General features: G+C 36.9%; 1 protein-coding gene across 1 annotated transcript; it reads right to left on the bottom strand.

The window, feature by feature from the left end:
- Positions 1 to 10561: 10561 nt before the first annotated feature.
- On the bottom strand, positions 10562 to 14405 carry LOC124081293 (primary cilium assembly protein FAM149B1). The gene is made up of 2 exons (XM_046427504.2): positions 14308 to 14405; positions 10562 to 12992 (listed from the first exon to the last, which is right to left on the bottom strand). Exon 2 carries the CDS (start codon positions 12950 to 12952, stop codon positions 11261 to 11263), a length of 1692 nt encoding a protein of 563 aa, XP_046283460.1. The 5' UTR covers positions 12953 to 12992; positions 14308 to 14405; the 3' UTR covers positions 10562 to 11260.
- Positions 14406 to 19362: the final 4957 nt, after the last annotated feature.

Below are 19362 nucleotides of genomic sequence, written 5' to 3'. Positions count from 1 at the left end.
AAGGTGTAAAATAAGGTGTGCAGTTTTCTTTCAAGTTAATTGTTGCTTTATTCTACTTTCAGCATCTCATGTTTCTAACTTTCAAAAGCTAAACTACTCTTTCCTCTTTTTTTAGCTCTTGCTTTCTGAGTCTGTTAATGATTGTAAATATTTTAGATTTTTGAGTTGTCCAAATATGTGAGTAAAAATTGTCATAATACAAATATTAACGTGGAACATAAAAAGAATAAACTTTCTAGAGCCATGTTAATAGCAGATGATAAGATCCAAATTCTAAACCAGATATATTCTCTCTCTCTCAAACTAATAATATAATATATAATTTTCTCATTTGGCAAAATGATTACAAATGTCCATGCTAAATAATGATTTCATGAACAAGTACATAATTCTGGAGCTAAAGTAAGGGGCTTAATTGTGTTTTATTTTTTTGACCCCAGGGGCACTTTACCACTGAGCCACCTCCACAGCCCTGTTTATTTTCTATTTTGAGACAGGGTCTCACTAAGTCACTGAGGGCCTTGCTAAATTTTTGAAGCTGGTCTCTAACTTGCAATCCTCCTGCCTCAGTCTCCAGAGTCGCTGGGATTACAGGCATGTGCCACTGGACCTGGATGCTTAGTAGTTTTCAGTGCATCTCAAGGTATTTGATAAAATTTTGATATTTTGAAGGCACTGTGCTAGAAAGATAAGCCACAGGGAGAGGTGAAGCGATTTAAGAAAAATGTATAGATATTCATGTAACAGTTTCAAAAATAACAAGCAAAATGTTCACAGTAAGTATGAAACATTCAATGGTTGAAGGAAAAATAACCACCTGGAAAAATCAAGAAATCTAATGGAAATGTCATTTGAGATGGGTCTAGAGGAATCTAGTTTGAAGATTAAAGCAAAGGAGATTATCAATCTCTTTCAACTGTTATTCTCCAGGTTTAGATGCTCATCCCATTTCACTTGATGATATTCTGTTGCCAACTGTGTTTCTTCTGCATTTCAACTTCATAAACTCTATGTTACATGACCTCTACTGAAAGTTAATCATACTAAATTAATCACTATTTCCTTGAAAGGAAAAAATTATTTTTTTAAAAAAAAATCACTTTGTCTCTACTCATTGCATACTCCCTGCAGCTTTCATATTTTTTCCCTTCCCTTAAGCAGGTTGCAAATGAATACAGAAGGCTTAGTTTAGTTTCACTGTGTTCCTTGACCACAACAAGTGCTATTGCACAGGTATTTCTGAAATCTCTTTGCATATTCTTTGATTATTGAGTCCCATATTGTATCATTTTCTGTATGAGCTTGTCCCTCCAAGCAAAGTGTGAAATTTCTAAGATGGGGCAATGGTTAATGTCGTTTCCTCAGGCACAATTGTCGAGTGATTTAAGTATTTCTGTGTCTGTATGTACCCTGATGGAATGAATTCTCTAAAAAAAGAACAGTATGTGTGAATGTAAAGCTTCTATAGCAGGGTTCATATAAGCCAGGTTGGTAATGAAAAGCAAACTCTGAATTCTTGGGTTGCCTCTTCCTCTGACATTGTAAACCACTAACAGGAGCACACCTAAAATTAAGGTCATGCAACATGGAAGCGCACATACTGCTACAAATCCATAATAGTAGTTCACCACTATATAATTCTCTCTGGCTTTCAATATGCTTTGCCAGTCATCATCTAAATGGTTTTCTTCAGCGGAGGCCTAAGGTGGCCACTCATTCCCCCCCCCCCCCCGCCCCCCAGATCCGGGAAACACCTCCTTCTTTCAGATTGTGAGAAAAAAAATGGGGCTTTCCTGCTTCTGAGAGCGGGGATTCCATCTCAAAGAACATGCATCCTCCACCCCGCCCACCCGCGCTGAAGGCTACCCAAGCCAAGGAGCATCTAGGAACGCTCTGGGCACCTTGCACCCCGCTTCCCAGAGAGGGGTCTGGAGCCCGGAATTCGCTAATTAGCTCGCCCCCATTGGTTGTCCCCAGGCACCCGCATTCCGTCACTGTGTTATGCTAATGAAGGGAAGGCTCAATGGCTGGGCCTCCAGCAACAGCTCCAGCAGACGAGTGCCTGGACAGCCGGGTTGGCGGCGCCTGGGGCCAAAACCCCACCGGGTTTCCTCCTGCCTTCCCTGGGCCGTGCTGGTTGCACGCCCTCCCCGGGGACCTGCAGCCCCGAGGATGCCCTAGCTGGAGGCTCTTTTACCTACCTCTAGGAAACTGCCTCACCTTCTTGTGGCGCTAACTGCCACCCCTCTGCCCTCTTTCTAGGCACCGCGTGTTTTTTCTTTTTTCCCGGAGAAGTAACTTTTGCATCCCGCCTCCCCCCCAGTCCTGGGGACCAGAGGCGGTGCCGAGCCTGGGGGCAGTTCCTTGGCAGCATTGATTCTCGTTGGAGCCAGACTTTTGCCCCAGGGCTGGGTTTGCATCATCCCATCACACCCTCGGGAGAGAGGAGCCAGCCCCCTTTCCAGCCTCGGCTTCCGGCGCCAAGCCGACCCCTCCCCCTCCCGTCCCCTTCCCCTCCTCGCATCCCTCTTTCTTTTGGCCTTAACATTCTACTCATCTCCTCGCTCTACCCCCGCAACATCTTATTTCTTTCTCCTTCCTCTTCCCCGTTTATTGTTTGATGCTTCCCACTCTTTGAGGAAGAATGGTTGATTTGGAGAGCGAAGTGCCCCCTCTGCCTCCCAGGTACAGGTTTAGGGATTTGCTGCTAGGGGACCAAGGATGGCAAAACCACGACAGGTGAGTGGTGTGGTGCAGTGTTGTTCTGTAAATACTGCTGAAAAAAGTATTTTTCTTGTTCTTGCAATGCGTTTATCACATTTAAAGAGCACTGTGTTTCATTGAATTCAGTATTTTCTGGAATAGTTATTTCATGTATCACATGCCACATATTCATGTTTTAAAAATAATATGTGGGCTGTTAGTCAGAAATGCTTTCCTGAAGTTCAGTTTGGCGTTAATGTTCTGTTTGAATTAAATAAAAGATCCATTATTGGTCCAATTAGGAATCCCCCTGCAGGCACACTGTGCAGCAGGCTTCTTTTCCTTACCTGCTGGCTTCCAATGCCAGCTCCTATTCCAGTAGTAACTGGAGACTTTATCTTGGACATCAGTTAGAGGATAATATTTCAATTAAATCTCTTCTTTTTAGGCAAAAATGTATATATTGATTAAAAATTTAAAGAAGAAATACCTGAGGTATTACTCACTATGCTTGTGAATTAGGGTATTCTGATTAACTGGAGAGAATTACAACAATATTTAAACAAATTCAAATGCTAATTGACATGTAGCATAGTTAAATGATTGTTCAAAGGCAGCATAATGTTTATTGTGATTGAATTTATATTTATTTCAAGACCTCAGGATCATCAAGTAAAATGGAGATCTTCATTGTAGAAAGTGTGAGGTGAGTTGACTACAAGAAGGGCATACTTTGACCAAGGTTTGCTTTTTAAGTGTAATATCCAAGATGTTAACTATTCATGTGTTTGCCCTCATTTTTCTAAGGATGTTGCAGATAATGTCAGTAGTTAAATCTTTTGTTTAAATAGTGCCTAAAGAAACCACTGCTATATTGAAAAGTCTTGCATAGTTATTTAAAATTTCTATTATAATAGAACTTATGCTAGCCCAACTTTTAACTTAAAAATGAAGCCACATTTACTAGACAATTAAATATTAAACATTTAAAAATGTTCGACCATTTGAAAAGATGTAACTGATTTTGTGGTTTTATAAAAATTAATACTGCCAGTTTGGTTCCAAACAAATTGTTAATCTCGGAAGGCAAGATCCTTAGAATCAGAGAGACCCAGATTTCAATCTTACTGAGTAGTCAGTATTGAGCAACTAATTTAGCCATTATGAGAAGCAATGATTTTATTTTTGTAATGGGAATATATATACCTCATAAATATCTATCTCTGTCTGGGATTGTGGCTCAGCGGTGGAGCACTCGCCTCACATGGGCGGGACCCAGGTTTCATCCTCAGCACCACCACATAAAAATAAAGGCATTGTGTGTGTCCATCTACACCTTAAAAATAAATATTTTAAAAAACTCTATCTCATAAAATTGTGACAAGAAGGAAGAAGGAGAGGCATAGGACTAACAGTTGGTACTAAGACTGCCAAGTTCTTTACTGTGCTGTGTGTTATCTCAGTCATACTGTAGGTATTTTACAGAAAAGGAAACTGAGATTCTGGGAAATCAACTATTTGTCTTGGTTCATATATCTTAGAATAAACATGACTTGAGCTCAATTTTTTGTGACTCAAATTTCTCAAGAAACTCAAGAAAAGGGGAAACTTTTCAGTTTTTCCCTTTAACTCATTGAATTTGTAACAATAATTTTATAGCACCTAGCATGATTTAAGTTCTCATTAAATATTGGTTCTTTTCTTCACTTCTGATTTGTTCTGATTTGTAGTTTGATTTTTTTTTCATCCAGGATCCTAAACTAATTTGCAGTAAGTAAAGCCATCTCTTTTATCTTTAATAAGGTCAAAGATTCCTCTTTGCAATTAAGTCTGAGTAGCAAGCTTGTTCTACTCCATCAGATCAATTACTTACGCCTTGGGGATGCATTTCCTACAGAGTTGAGGAGGGGAGACTTTTAGATAGGAGTAGGTAGACAGCTCCCACCAACTGATTCTTTAAGTGCTCTGCTATTGTTCCTTCTGCTACTTTCTATGAATGCTTTGTTTCTGAGGTTCTGTCTCCCCTGCTAACTTCAGAAGCATACGACACCTGCATAGTGGAGAGCAAGCCACAGTGCTCCTGAGTAAATAGGGAATTGTGTAATATATACCTCAGTTGCCTTGCTCCTCAGTTGAGATCGTTCTGAAGCCTGTTCTACCTGGTGTCCAAGAGGACTAAGCTCCAGGTTTCCACAGTGATAACTGGTTTGATACTTCGAGTTTGTTGATTTAGAACACTCCTTTGCCCTACTGTTACTTTCTGGAGCCAATGCCTAAATAAACTTCTTATTCTCCAGTCCTAGCTAAAGTTCCACTTCTGGGGGAAACTGAATCAAGGGGGCTGCCTTCTTCATTTAGAGTTTTGTACTAGGAAGGATGGTGGAATTGAGTTCCAACTGTGCAAAGACAGACACTTTATACTTGATACTTGTTTTTGGAATTTTTAAGCTAAACTTTAGTAGGGTATGATGGATTTTCATGTGAAAATAAGTGAGGCATATGATAGATGAATGGAAAGGTGTTGTGAAAGAGAAAATATTGATGAGCCTTTTAGGATACAGAAAGTGCATATTCCACACCATAGACTTTCTTTGAAACAACTTTGGATAGTTAGGTCTCCTAAATTTATACTGTGTTACCTTTTGGCAGGTGAACATATCCTCCAACACATACATGTAATAAATGTATAAAACACACATATACACACATATATGTGTAACAGATATGTAATGGATATTTAATATATTTAATGGATACATATGCATTATCTCAGTGCTATATAACTACCTCTACCTTAGTTGCATTCTGATATCTCAGTAGAAGATAAGGAAACTGAGTTAGACACAGCAGTGCAGAGAATTTAGCACTTGGATAGCATTAGTTCTGGGATGCTATGAAGTAAGTTTGAGGGCTGCTAAACGATCAATTACTTATGCCTTGGGGATGTCTGCTACATCAAATGTACATATGATGCACATTGATTTCTTTGGCCTCCTGAGTTAAAAACAAAAATATATTACAATGCTTTAAATGTCTTTAATGGCCATTTATCCATTCAGTAATACTTGAATGCTTGCTGCATCTCAGTGCCTCATTAAGTTAGGTTTGGGAAAAAATGCAGAAATATGAAACAGTGCTTCTAGCTAAGGAGGTGGCCATTGGATGTAATTAGAGGTGAATTTTCCCCAGAATAATGGCAGAATTGTTGATGTTATGATGATGTCCTTGTACTATTTCTCTTTTAAGACTTTCAAGAACATCCTTCACTATTTGTAGATAGCATATTCAGCATTTGCTTGAAAATAAGATAGCCAAAGTCACCACATTAGCAATGGCTCAAGGTATTCGATTGATTTTGAATATGATATTTAGTTTTCATTGATATCCTATGATTGACATTTGAGTAGAGGTAATCTAACTGATTTCATATGGAAGACATTCTGTGATATGTAGACTCATTGTAGTATTAAAATATATTGGTTTTTTTTTGTTTTGATATTTGTATGATTTATAAAATAACAGAGATTTGGAGTATTCTTGTGCAGTTAAAGATAAATAAGTGTCAGGTTTTTAAACACCTTCAGACAGTTAATACAAACCCTTCTCCTCTTTCACCATTGCTTAGTAATTTTAAAGTTTAGAACACATTGCACTTCATGTGAATAAACTTTCACAATTCCAATTACTGTTAATGGATGATTCTCACCTGTAGTTTTAAAAGAGTAGGCCATTTATTTAATTAATACTATTCTCATTTTTGAAAGTCAGGTCAATGGTTTCAACTTCAGTAATTTTAAGTATATCTCTCATGTTTTATAGGCAGCGTTTAAAAGTAATGCAGGTAAGTCCCCTAGGATTAAAACCATAAAAGGATTTGAACAAGTCAATTGACAACTTAAGAGGTAGTTGTAAAATAGGGAAAATATTTGAATAGCTTTTAGAGTCTGTGCTATTTTACTTATTATAGATTGCAAAATATATTACTGTGTGCAATAAAATTAAGGGAAGGGGTTTTCCATTGGCATATGGGACAAATTTTATCTCCCAAAATAAATTATATATTGTTTTGCAGAGTAGCCATTTATCATGGAGTATTTATGTTTGCAAGTTCAGGTCAACAAATACACTATTTTTGAGTGCCATTAAAATGAATAAACTTTTTTTTTTCTTTTTACTATTTAGTTGTATAATGAAATTACCCACACATATGCAATATCTGTAAAAATGACTTAACATTTATTTTTCTAAAAATAATCTAGATAATTGTGTTTATTTAACACTGTCAGTTATACTAAGATCAATTTTTGTGAATAAAGCAGTAAAAATTAGCAACTGAGGTAGACATTGGTGCCAAAAAACCTTTAAATATATACAATGTAATTCAAAAAATGCAGAGAAAAATATAATGATGATTACTCTTTTTCAGTAGTTACCAAAATTTGACATTCATATTTTATATAAAAACAGGATCCTTTCCCTTTGATCAACTCATAAATAAAATTGAAATGTGGGTTTTCAAGTTACTTAGAATTTATTTTAAAAGTTTGAGTCTATTTACCTACTCTCACATACCCACTTTCTGTATTTAGATATGTATTAGTAATATCTGTGAATCTTGCACTTTTAACTCTGAAAATACATTTACATGTAATAAGACTTGGACTGGGGAGTTTAGAGTACGATAATATAATTTTCTACTTAAGGATTGTAACATAACACTTTCTAATAAGTAGTCACCTGCAGCTTCAACTGGATGTTGAGAATGAATGCAAAACATACTTCAAGTGATACCAAGGAAATTATTTCACTAACTTAATTCTACCAAAATTTTAAAATGCTTTTTTTCCTTCTCTGTTATTAATATAAACTTCTTAACATCAACTTCTTCAGAAATAGATTTAAAAGAAATAGATTTATATTTAAAAGAAATATAAAAAATACACAAATGAAGGGTAAATACTCTTAGCTAAGTGCTCTCTTCATTTTTGAAATAAAATAAAAATTAAACAATATATGTATTAACATGGACCAGAAACTAGATCATGGTATTATTTCTTTGCTGACCTTAACACTGAATATTTCTGTGGACTATAGCAATTCATGTTCCTATTAATTAAACTGCTTCAGAAATTCATAAATCATTTTGTCATTGATGGTCCATCTGTTTTTTATTAGTGTATTTATGTGTTGCTAATGCCATCTTAGGCACCAGGCTTGTCTAATCTATCTTTGGAAGTAAAAAAAGAGTTTTATACACTGAAATTTAACCAGTTGCTTTATGTACTTACTGTATGAGATTACATCAGTCTGGGTGTCATCCCAGCCCTCCAATCCCCCCACCCCCACTGAGGATGGAACCCAGGGGTGTTCTACCACTGAGCTGCACTGCAGGCCCTTTTTATTTTCTGAAGCAGGACCTCACTAAGTTTCTGGGGCTGACCTTGTTTTGCTATCCTCCTGCCTCAGCCTTTTGAAAAGCTGGGATTATAGGCCTAGTCTCTCTGGCATTTTCTAAGTAACATTTAATATTCTTCATCAAGATTTTTTAAAAACTGAGACTTTTCCTAAGTAATTAAATTTTTCTCTGCAAAAGTATTCAAAACCAAAGATAATGATCCAGAAAGACAATTTATTTCACTTTTGACATTCCTTGATTGCATATGTGATTATGGATATGGAGATTATATATATATACATATATATATATATATATATATATCGGGATCCTTTCCCTTTGATCAACTCTCTCTCTCTCTCATATATATATCAGGAATAGAACCTAAGGGCGTTTAACTACTGAGCCACACCCCCAGCCCTTTTTTTCTTTTTTTTGAGACAGGGTCTTGCTAGATTACCTATGGCCTTGCTAAATTGCCAAGGCTGGCTTTGAACTTGCAATTCTCTTGCCTCAGCCTTCTGAGCCACTGGGATTACAGTCATGGGCCACCATGTTTGGCCATATGGGATTTTTTTTGGATCACCAAAGGATTCTAATCATTAGGCAGCAATCAAGCTGCAGTTTATGAAAAGACATGCAAACATTGTGAACTCTAGTGAACAGAGTAAATTATGTCCATATTGATTGCAATATCTCTTCAAGTTCTTTGAGAATAGGATAAATATGAATGTAGCTATCTTATTGAAGAAAGAGGATTTTCAGATAAAATGCCTAGGAATAAAACTGTAAAATGGGTCAATCCAATGTGGTAAACCTGAAAGTATATTGAAATAGATCAATGTATAGGGTCAGAAAATTGGTACAATCGATATAAAATTGGTGGATGACTGTCATAATAAGCAGGTTAATATTATCTCTACATTAGTAAAATCAATTCTATTTTTGCTTAATAACCTCTCCCAGAAGACAATTCTGACAGTTGTGGAGAACTAGGTCTTTCTCTTTTCAAAGTTAATTCTAACCCATTTAAAAACATACTATAAAAAACTTAATCCCACTGGCATTATTCCTTTATATGCAATAAACAACTACCAACCATGAAGAAGGACACTAAGTAGAAGGGATAAAATCATGAACAGAATGGATCTAGTTCTGACAACAGTGAAATTTACAGTAGTAAAAACAGACTTTTTTTTTTTTTTAATTGCAGACATAGACTTAACTATGATTTTGATGGGCTACAGAGGAAAATTGCTAGATGCTGGGAGAAGGCAAGACCTTGTTTAGTCCAGCAGACTAAACATCTGCATTTCGAGAGCATTTATCAAATTACTGGGTCTCTTGAAACATGGGTCTTAGAAGCTCTGTGCCTTTCCTTGGATTTGCACTGTTTGAATTGTAGTTTGCTAAGCATGAAGCCATGATTGACCTATTGGTCAGAACTATCTTGTTTGTAAATGAGAATTCCACAATAGATGCAGATAGCCAATGTGGTAGATAACAGAGAACCTGATCTCTTGAAGACTATTATGACTTGCATTGAACTATCTTAACTCCAATCTTTGGGGTAACCAAATTTCTACCTACAGAGTCTTACTTGATGTATTCCCACATTCTTTCAGCATTTTCAGTCTGAGTGGAGTGCTACTATTGTATTCTAGGATGTTCCCTGAGGATAGATAGCCTTAGCACCTTGCATTATTTCTGCTCCAAAGTTAACATCTTGAGCAGGGAAAGCTTGGGAAATTCTTTTGTGCTGTCTAAGGTCTTCCACCACAAGGCAGAATATCATGTGGGGAGGGTGTGGTAGAGGAAAGGGGCTCAAGACATCACTCTGAGAAGCAGACAGTTTCCACTCACCTACTACAAAATATGTACCCCTAAGGTATGTCCCCAGTGACCCACTTCCTTTGCTCACACCCTACCTAGCTACAGTTACCATCCTGTTAATCCCTATTAGTGAATTAATTCACTGATTGGGTTAAAGTTCTCATAGCCCAGTCATTCACCCTTTATACTTTCTTGCATAGTTCATACATGAGGTTTTGGAGACACCTCAAATCTAAACCATAACAATACTCACATTGATTATTTATATTTGGACTTATTCCTAGGCTTTTAATTCACTTTTTAAGTAAAATTTTTTAGTGGCATAGAAGATACCAATCTTTTAATTTGTCCCCAATCTGGCCAATTTGGAACTCCAGCTGTCTAAGTTTGAATAGGGTCCTACTGTTCCAGGTCTGCTATTCTCTTTCCTCCCCATGGATAGCCAATACTACTTCTCTGTGATTATTCCTTTGAATTAACAATGACAAATTCAGGGGCTTTTTAAGGTCCCTCTAGAAGTCTGAATGCCTTTAGCCTTGTTTTGCCATAAACAGACTTAGAAGTAATTGTTCCAAATGGTCCTGAAGAAATTATAAAATTTAATTGAAATATATAAAATACACAAAAATGGAAGGTTTATGGAAGGTTGAGCTTTATTTCAATGTGTTGACCAAATATCAGGTAAATTCATAGCCTTATTACAAGTCTAAAAAAAGTAGTTTTATTGAAAAATCAACATCACTATCAAAATAATCTGAAAAATTTTGAGAATTTAAGAGTTAAGAGGTCATTTTGAAAAACAGAACACTAACAAATATTAACGCCTATTTGAGATAGGTCATATGATCTAAAGTATCCAAATAGAGAGATAAAGGAAACAGTATAACTGACTATAAAATCAATCACCTCACACATTTTCCAATGGAATAAAAAGCTATCTATGAAAAGTAGGAGAAAATAGAAATTAATGTTTTAGGATATCAACAAAGGGATCAAAACTTTTCAGTAGTAAAATTGAAATAGCAGTCACTTACTACCTCTTTAACTCACACATCCCTTATCTTGGAATTCTATTTCTTTAAAAGGATAGAAAATTACCATAAAAGAACAAATACATTAATAGATTTGACTATGCAGACTATGAGTCCTTTGAGCCCAGAGCTGTGAGCTTTATCTCTTTTCCAAGTATGGTGTTTTCTAGAATGCATTCAAGTAACACTTAATGGATGGATTCTAGTTGATCTTGTATACATGCTCTCCATCATTTGATGGTCCAACACTGATTCTTGAAGTCTTCCCACATGTTTGCTGCAGCCTGATAGGTTCTTCTCATTTGCCTTCTGGTCCCTGCCTGGTTTTAGAGATTGGCCACCTCTGTTTTGAGATTTTTGTAGAGGCATGCAAATGAGGACCTGCAGATCCCCTACTGGGTGGGGCTCCATGAGGGTACTCAAGTGCATGTGAATGATGATACTGTGTTTCTGGCATAAATGACTGAGTTGTATTGGGCCTGGAGAAGAAGTTAGATAAAAGGAGCCTATCTTGAGGCTGCTGATGCTTAGGCTCATCCACCACTGCACTTTGGGCTCCACTGGAATCACCATGGGGTTTCATTTGCCTTTGTGGCCCCACAGGGCTCAGGTGTTCCACTTCACTTGTGCCAATAGGTGGCAGCAGATTATTTCGCCTCAGGGGTATTGGTGAGCCAGAGGAGAGCCAGTCAACTGCCAAAGGGACTTGTGATCCTCTGGGGATTTCTTCCACAGGTCTTGGTGTTCCAGTGCGTAAGTGGCTTGTGCTGATTGGAGGAAGGGTACGTGGTGGGGGATTACGTCTCCTGGCAGACTGCACTTTATAAGACAGACATGATGTACTAAGCTCCAAGGCTCGGTTTGGCCAATTTCGGGTTGAAAACATGGTACTGGACCCAGGCCTCATAAGTAGCTTGTCATCAAGATCTAGGAGCTTGTCAATTAGGTAGAGATTTCTTGGCTGTAGAGGCATCCCATGAATCAAGAGATCATTCGCATTTGGCTGATGACCACTTGCTTGACAGAGACTCATCAGATTCGAGGTGACAGACAGCATCTTGGACTGTGGCACTCGAGGTAACACCAAAGTATGTGGTTCACTCAGCACATAGAGACTTTCTGAATCTGGTCTGGTGACTACAACATTACTCTCATCATCAGAAGCAAATCCTTCCCGGTAACTACGTGTCAATTGCTCCAAACAGCTCACAGTTTGTTTCCACACATTGTGAAACACATAAGCAAGAATTTCCTCTTTCATGCAGTAAAATGGATCAATGGGAGGGTACCCTAATTTCTGTTTCTTTGTAGCTGCTTCTGATTTATTTTCATGAAATCCCTCTTCCATATCTGTATTGTCGAAAGCTAGGTATTCCTCAACTATTCCTTCTGAGAAGATTATACAGTCTTCTTCTCTTTCCACAGCACACAAACCAGGGGATGTTGCTGAATCTCTTTCTTGAGACAAGGCTGCTTCATGTGAAGCTGAAATAGCAGGTGGGGATCTAGGATATAATCCATAACCTTCACTTGGAGTAATTATCTGTTTACCCAGAATCCTGAGGTGAGGAAAGCTAGATGTCCACTGCTGGCACTCTTCTTGTAGACTCTTGGTATGCACACTTGACTTTTGCTCATATAAGAGCTCATCAATGGCTGTGAACATGGCCTGGACTTTTTCAGCGGCATTTTTATCAAGTTCACCATATCCCCAGGAGAAGTCTGAGCTGCCTTCTGTAGAGATCCCTGTGCCACTATAACTTGGAAAAGCAGATCCTGAATTCCCAGTGTTGCCTGATGTTAAAGGTGATTCTTGAGTGAAGTCAGACTCACTTTGGGAACTTGTGTCTTTTTCATGGCCATCATTAGTAGAGGAAATTTCATCCAGTTGCTCTGGAAGGGGATGATGATTAAGAGCATGTTTTGTTACTCCTTTCATCTCCAAGGTCTGCGGCACCGCCTTCCAAGTATGGTGTTTTCTAGAATGCATTCAAGTAACACTTAAATATTTGCTTTGCTTATGTTAGAACCTGAAGTGGGAAAGGAAAAAAAAAGTGTATTACGTAACATAAAGAAGGCACTTTAATTTGTGGTAAATGCATATGGAGATTAGTACTCGATGTTGAGAGAGAACATCGAAGGGATATTTAACCCAGTTGAAAAGGAGTAAGTTTCAGGGTGTTTTGTTGTGTTTATTTCTGCTAGAAGCAATGCCTTCTGTGTTTTAATTTTAGATTGAACCCAGGGCCTCACACATGCTGGATGAGCACTCTACCACTGAACCACAATCCCAGCCCAAGAACATACTTTTTAATTGGGCACTCAGTTTTGTATATTTTGAGGTATCAAACTAAAATAGAGCTGTTTGGGTGGCAATTTATAATTGAGAGAGGGGACTGGGAATTAGAATGCTATTTCAGTAACCAAAATAAAATATAAAATAAATGATCTAATGACAACTTTATCATTTTTAATTTTTTTCCAGTCATTTCTAATCCATTCTTGGAATTTCCCAAACCAGCACACAGTCTTCTCTAACCCCTGCTCCTTCTGTGTCTATTATGACTTTATCTACTCTATTATCCAGTAACTCAGTAATTATCATAATGCCTGTCCTCCCATTATCTAGCTCATCCCCAGATCCTCCTGACCCTACACATGAAGTTTTGAACATACGCACATCTCTTTCTACCACACCAGCCTTATTCTAAGCACCTGTCATTTCTCACCTGAACTCTTCATTAGTCAGGAGAAACAACTATTCCATTTCTAGAATCCATTTTCTCTTTTATAGTCAGAGGGATCATTTTCCCTCTAGAACTCAACACTTTTTTTAAAAAAAAAATTTTAATAGACAAATAATAATTGTACATCTTTATGGGGTAAAATGTGGTATTTTGATGTGGTTTCAGGTCAAACTAATGAAGCACCTCATATACTTATTCTTTGTGAGAATATTTAAAATCAACCTTTTTACTCATTTTGAAATATACAATCTATTATTAGATCACTAAAAAGAAAGATAACTATAGTACATAAAACTAAGCCTGTCTCTCCCTCATTTACATCGTTGAGTAAATACAAGAAAAGCAAAATCTTCCAACCTGGAAACTCTTCACAATGTTAGTAGAAAAAGAAAACATTTATTTATAAATAAGTATTAAGTGAGAATGTGATGCTCATCTTAGGCAGGTCCACTCAGAGACTAGAAAAGATAGAACTATCATTTTATTAGGCAATATAACCATTTATATCATAGCTTTCAAATTGATAATAATCAGTCTAAAGTAAGACTAATTAGACTTGGTAGCACCATGTATCACAAGTAGTTCACCTTAACTTTACCTTTTAATTGTGGTGAGTAAACTAGTGACCTTTATCCAAAGGGAAACCTAAAAGAACAAACAAGGCTCATCCTCAGAGAAAAAGCCCATTTACTGAGGAACAGCTCTGCTTATTTATAGAGCCAGGGGTGGTTTGACAGTTATGACAGTTTAACAGTTTAATGGTTTGACAGTTGGCATGGGGTACTTTCTGATTGGTGGGTAAGGATCATGTGAGTCAGCAGGGATCACCTTTGGACAGCTCTTCTGGGGGGGGGGGTAATGGGGAAGTTAGTCTTTGGAGCCAGGGCAACTCCCAACAAAACCAAATTTCTTATATCTTTAGTATGGGAAGAAGTTCTGTCACCTGGAACAGGTACTCACCAAGAGAGAGGGCCACTATCTCCTTTGATGTTTATATTTCAAAAAGATAGTCCCTGGTTCTTGGGGAAGATTCCTGGGTTGCAAAGCTGACAAAAGGAAAAAAAACAAACAAACAAACAAAACCTCACAACCTTCCAGCTTTCACAGGAATTTACATTTCAATTGCTAATCTTCTAAAGTAAATATAAATAAAAATGGGCAGAGAAATCATTTCCTTTATTTTCAGCATGGAGAACTAAGCTTCTTATTTTTAGTTTTTAGCTTTTGATGTTAACACCAAAAACATTTTCATATTTTCCTGTCTTGCTAGGATAAAACCCAGTGAAATTTTAAGGGGCTTGTATGGTGACAGGATCCCCTGGCCTCTCTGGCTATCTTGCTCCATGCTCCCCTCTCAAACATTTTCAGCTACATTGTTCTTATTTTATCGGAATTCATCCCACATTGCTTAGCATAACAAAAATACTTTTCTGTTTCACCATCCCTTCACCTGAGTTAGAATTCCTTATCTTTTTCATTTCATCTTCAATGTTCCTTTCATTAACAGCTGCCTGTTGCAGAAGATTTTTAGCTTCAAAAACACAAGGGCTGTATCAGTTTTTGTTGACTATTGCTTTATGCTGGGTTCAAAGTATTTCTTTTTGGCAAAGAAAATAAGTACCTTACTAATCTTTTGTGATGAATGGGTAAGAAAGAATAATATGAAAATTAAGTTATTAAAAAAAGAAAAGATAATATGATTCAATATTAAAAATCTGGAGGTCAGAAACTTTTTACGATTAAGGGATTGGAAAAAATAAGACTGTAGAACTAATGTCTTTAACAAAGAGAATGACAAATTTGATATAACATGTCTCATGTGTACATAGGCATACTCACACATATAAGTCAAAAGTCAGATAATAGAGGGAAACATACACCAATGGTTGAGTTGTTGTATTGTGAAACATTGTCAGAGTTTATTTTATAAATAATTAACTAGAAGATCCAGATGAGATTGAGATAACTTCTAACCATAGAAAAAAATGTCACCTGTAAACTAAGCAGTGCACATTAAAACGAGATGCCATATTTAATAGTTCTTATACTTTTTAATATGGATGGAGATAGAGTGAAACAGAAACTTTCTTACATTGCAAACAGAAATATAAATTCGTATAACTGTTTGCAAAATGATTTGTCAGTATTTTTCAGGAACCCTGAAATATTTGTACTCTTTGATCAAGTAAATCAACTTTAAAAAAAAATGTTATTGTATTTTTTATACCTTTATTTTATTTATATGGTGCTGAGGATCAAATCCAGTGCCTCACTCATGGTAGGCAAGTGCTCTACCACTGAGCCCAAGCCCCTGCCCCAGTAAATCAACTTTTGACAGTTTACCTAAAGGTTGTATTCTGAAACTCAGAATACAACTCAGTGTTTCCTATTTATAATTCACTTATGATAGTATAAAGCTGGAAATAATCTTACTATTCAAAATTGGAAGAATGTCTTATTAGTTTATGAAATTTATATATTAATGGGGTAAATTTCTGTGTAAGCATAAGGTGTTTGAAATAATATGGGGAATTTGTTTTTCTGTGTTATTTTTTTATGATTCCCAGATAATGCACAAACATTGTAAATTAATAACAGAACCAGCATTCTATTTACTGAGACCTGTATCAAAAGCAAAAACATTAAACAGGAAAGACTTGTTGAAAACATACTTTATATACAAGTCATCTTCAAAATCTCCTACTTAGGTGAGCTCCATTTAAGGAAAATATTCAGTGAATTTTTTTTTTCAGGTAAAACAGTCAAATCAAGGTAACTGCTTGTTGAATTCAGCATGTATTTTTTTTTGCCCTTAGCTAATAGCCTGTTTAGTTTTGGTTCTGTTTTCCTGGAAAATTATTGACCAGGTTTCCAAAGACATCAGAGATTCCAGTAAGTGACACATTACGTGGCTTATTGCACTGGTTGTGAAAATATTATCCCTCCCATTTTCCTGCGAATGCTGTAGGCCAAAAAAAAAAAAAATAGTCAAAAAGCCAGCAAAAACTACGCAGAATAAAAACAACACAAACAAAAATTGTTCAGACACATAGACTATCCACCTAAGGCCTGATTTTCAAAATCAGATATGGCATTTTTACTTTATGATGTTTAAACACTGATAATAAGGATTTTTTTTAAACTTAGCTGTTTGATTCTGTTTGGCTTCAATGACTCGAATATGCACATTTTTATATGATTTGTGAAAATTATATGTACAATTTCTTCAGCAGTGGTTGTAATGTGGAGCTGCTTTCTTTGGTTTCATGACATGATGTCATTTTTCTCATTAGGAATAAAAATCAATCCCTCACTCAATTATACTGTTAGCTTGCAGTTGAAGAGAAGTTTATAGAAAGTGTAAGACATCATCCACTTTGCCAGGTGACAAAAATGAGATAAAATATTGCAGAACATTCCTTGGCAGCATATGCATCACCATTTGCCACATAAGAATAATTAGATCTTATTGTGTTTTTCTTAATAATTTTGAAAGGAATAATTTGATAAAGAAGTTTGATTTCATTGACAGTGAAAGAGGCATCTTGGGATAGTGAATATATTTTCACTTGAAAGAATGTAGATAGTCTCTGTGTCCTCTATTCTGTACCATTGGTCCACCCGCCTGTTTTGGTACCAGTACCATGCTGTTTTTGTTACTATTGCTCTGTAGTATAGTTTGAAGTCTGGTATCGCTATACCGCCTGATTCACACTTCCTGCTTAGCATTGTTTTTGCTATTCTGGGTCTTTTGTTTTTCCATATGAATTTCATGATTGCTTTCTCTATTTCTACAAGAAATGCCATTGGGATTTTGATTGGCATTGCATTAAACCTATAGAGAACTTTTGGTAATATCGCCATTTTGATGATGTTAGTTCTGCCTATCCATGAACAGGGTATATTTTTCCATCTTCTAAGATCTTCTTCTATTTCTCTCTTTAGGGTTCTGTAGTTTTCATTGTATAAGTCTTTCACCTCTTTTGTTAGGTTGATTCCCAAGTATTTTATTTTTTTTGAAGATATTGTGAATGGAGTAGTTGTCCTCATTTCCATTTCAGAGGATTTGTCGCTGATATACAGGAATGCCTTTGATTTATGCGTGTTGATTTTATATCCTGCCACTTTGCTGAATTCATTTATTAGCTCTAATAGTTTCTTTTACAACTACCTTATATTTGATAAAGGGGCTAAAAGCATGCAATGGAGGAAGGATAGTATCTTCAACAAATGGTGCTGGGAAAACTGGAAATCCATATGCAACAAAATGAAACTGAATCCCTTTCTCTCGCCATGCACAAAACTGAATTCAAAATGGATCAAGGAGCTTGATATCAAATCAGAGACACGCCGTCTGATAGAAGAAAAAGTTGGCTACGATCTACATACTGTGGGGTCGGGCTCCAAATTCCTCAATAGGACACCCATAGCACAAAAGTTAATAACTAGAATCAACAAATGGGACTTACTCAAACTAAAAAGTTTTTTCTCAGCAAAAGATACAATAAGAGAGGTAAATAGAGAGCCTACATCCTGGGAACAAATCTTTACTCCTCACACTTCAGATAGAGCCCTAATATCCAGAGTATACAAAGAACTCAAAAAATTAGACAATAAGAGAACAAACAACCCAATCAACAAATGGGCCAAGGACCTGAACAGACACTTCTCAGAGGACGACATACAATCAATCAACAAGTACATGAAAAAATGCTCACCATCTCTAGCAGTCAGAGAAATGCAAATCAAAACCACCCTAAGATACCATCTCACTCCAGTTAGATTGGCAGCCATTATGAAGTCAAACAACAACAAGTGCTGGCGAGGATGTGGGGAAAAGGGTACACTTGTACATTGCTGGTGGGACTGCAAATTGGTGCAGCCAATTTGGAAAGCAGTATGGAGATTTCTTGGAAAGCTGGGAATGGAGCCACCATTTGACCCAGCTATTCCCCTTCTCGGTCTATTCCCTAAAGACCTAAAAAGAGCATGCTACAGGGACACTGCTACATCGATGTTCATAGCAGCACAATTCACAATAGCAAGACTGTGGAACCAACCTAGATGCCCTTCAATGGATGAATGGATACAAAAAATGTGGCATTTATACACAATGGAGTATTACTCTGCATTAAAAAATGACAAAATCATAGAATTTACAGGGAAATGGATGGCATTAGAGCAGATTATGCTAAGTGAAGCTAGCCAATCCCTAAAAAACAAATGCCAAATGTCTTCTTTGATATAAGGAGAGTAACTAAGAACAGAGTAGGGTCGAAGAGCATGAGAAGAAGATTAACATTAAACAGGGATGAGAGGTGGGAGGGAAAGGGAGAGAGAAGGGAAAATGCATGGAAATGGAAGGAGACCCTCAGAGTTATACAAAAGTACATACAAGAGGAAGTGAGGGGAAGGGGAAAAATAATATAAGGGGGACAAACGAATGTCAGTAGAGGGGGCAGAGAGAGAAGAGGGGAGGGGAGGGCAGGGCAGGGGAGGGGAGGGGAGGGGGGATAGTAGAGGATAGGAAAGGCAGCAGAATACAACAGACACTAGTATGGCAATATGTAAATCAATGGATGTGTAACTGATGTGATTCTGCAATCTGTATATGGGGTAAAAATGGGAGCTCATAACCCACTTGAATCAAAGT

Source organism: Marmota monax, unplaced genomic scaffold (genome assembly GCF_021218885.2).
Source record: "Marmota monax isolate L192 unplaced genomic scaffold, Marmota_monax_Labrador192_F-V1.1 WCK01_AAM20220418_F8-fsc00301, whole genome shotgun sequence".
Classification (NCBI taxonomy): Eukaryota; Metazoa; Chordata; class Mammalia; order Rodentia; family Sciuridae; genus Marmota; species Marmota monax.
This window is presented reverse-complemented; position numbering and strand designations above follow the sequence as displayed.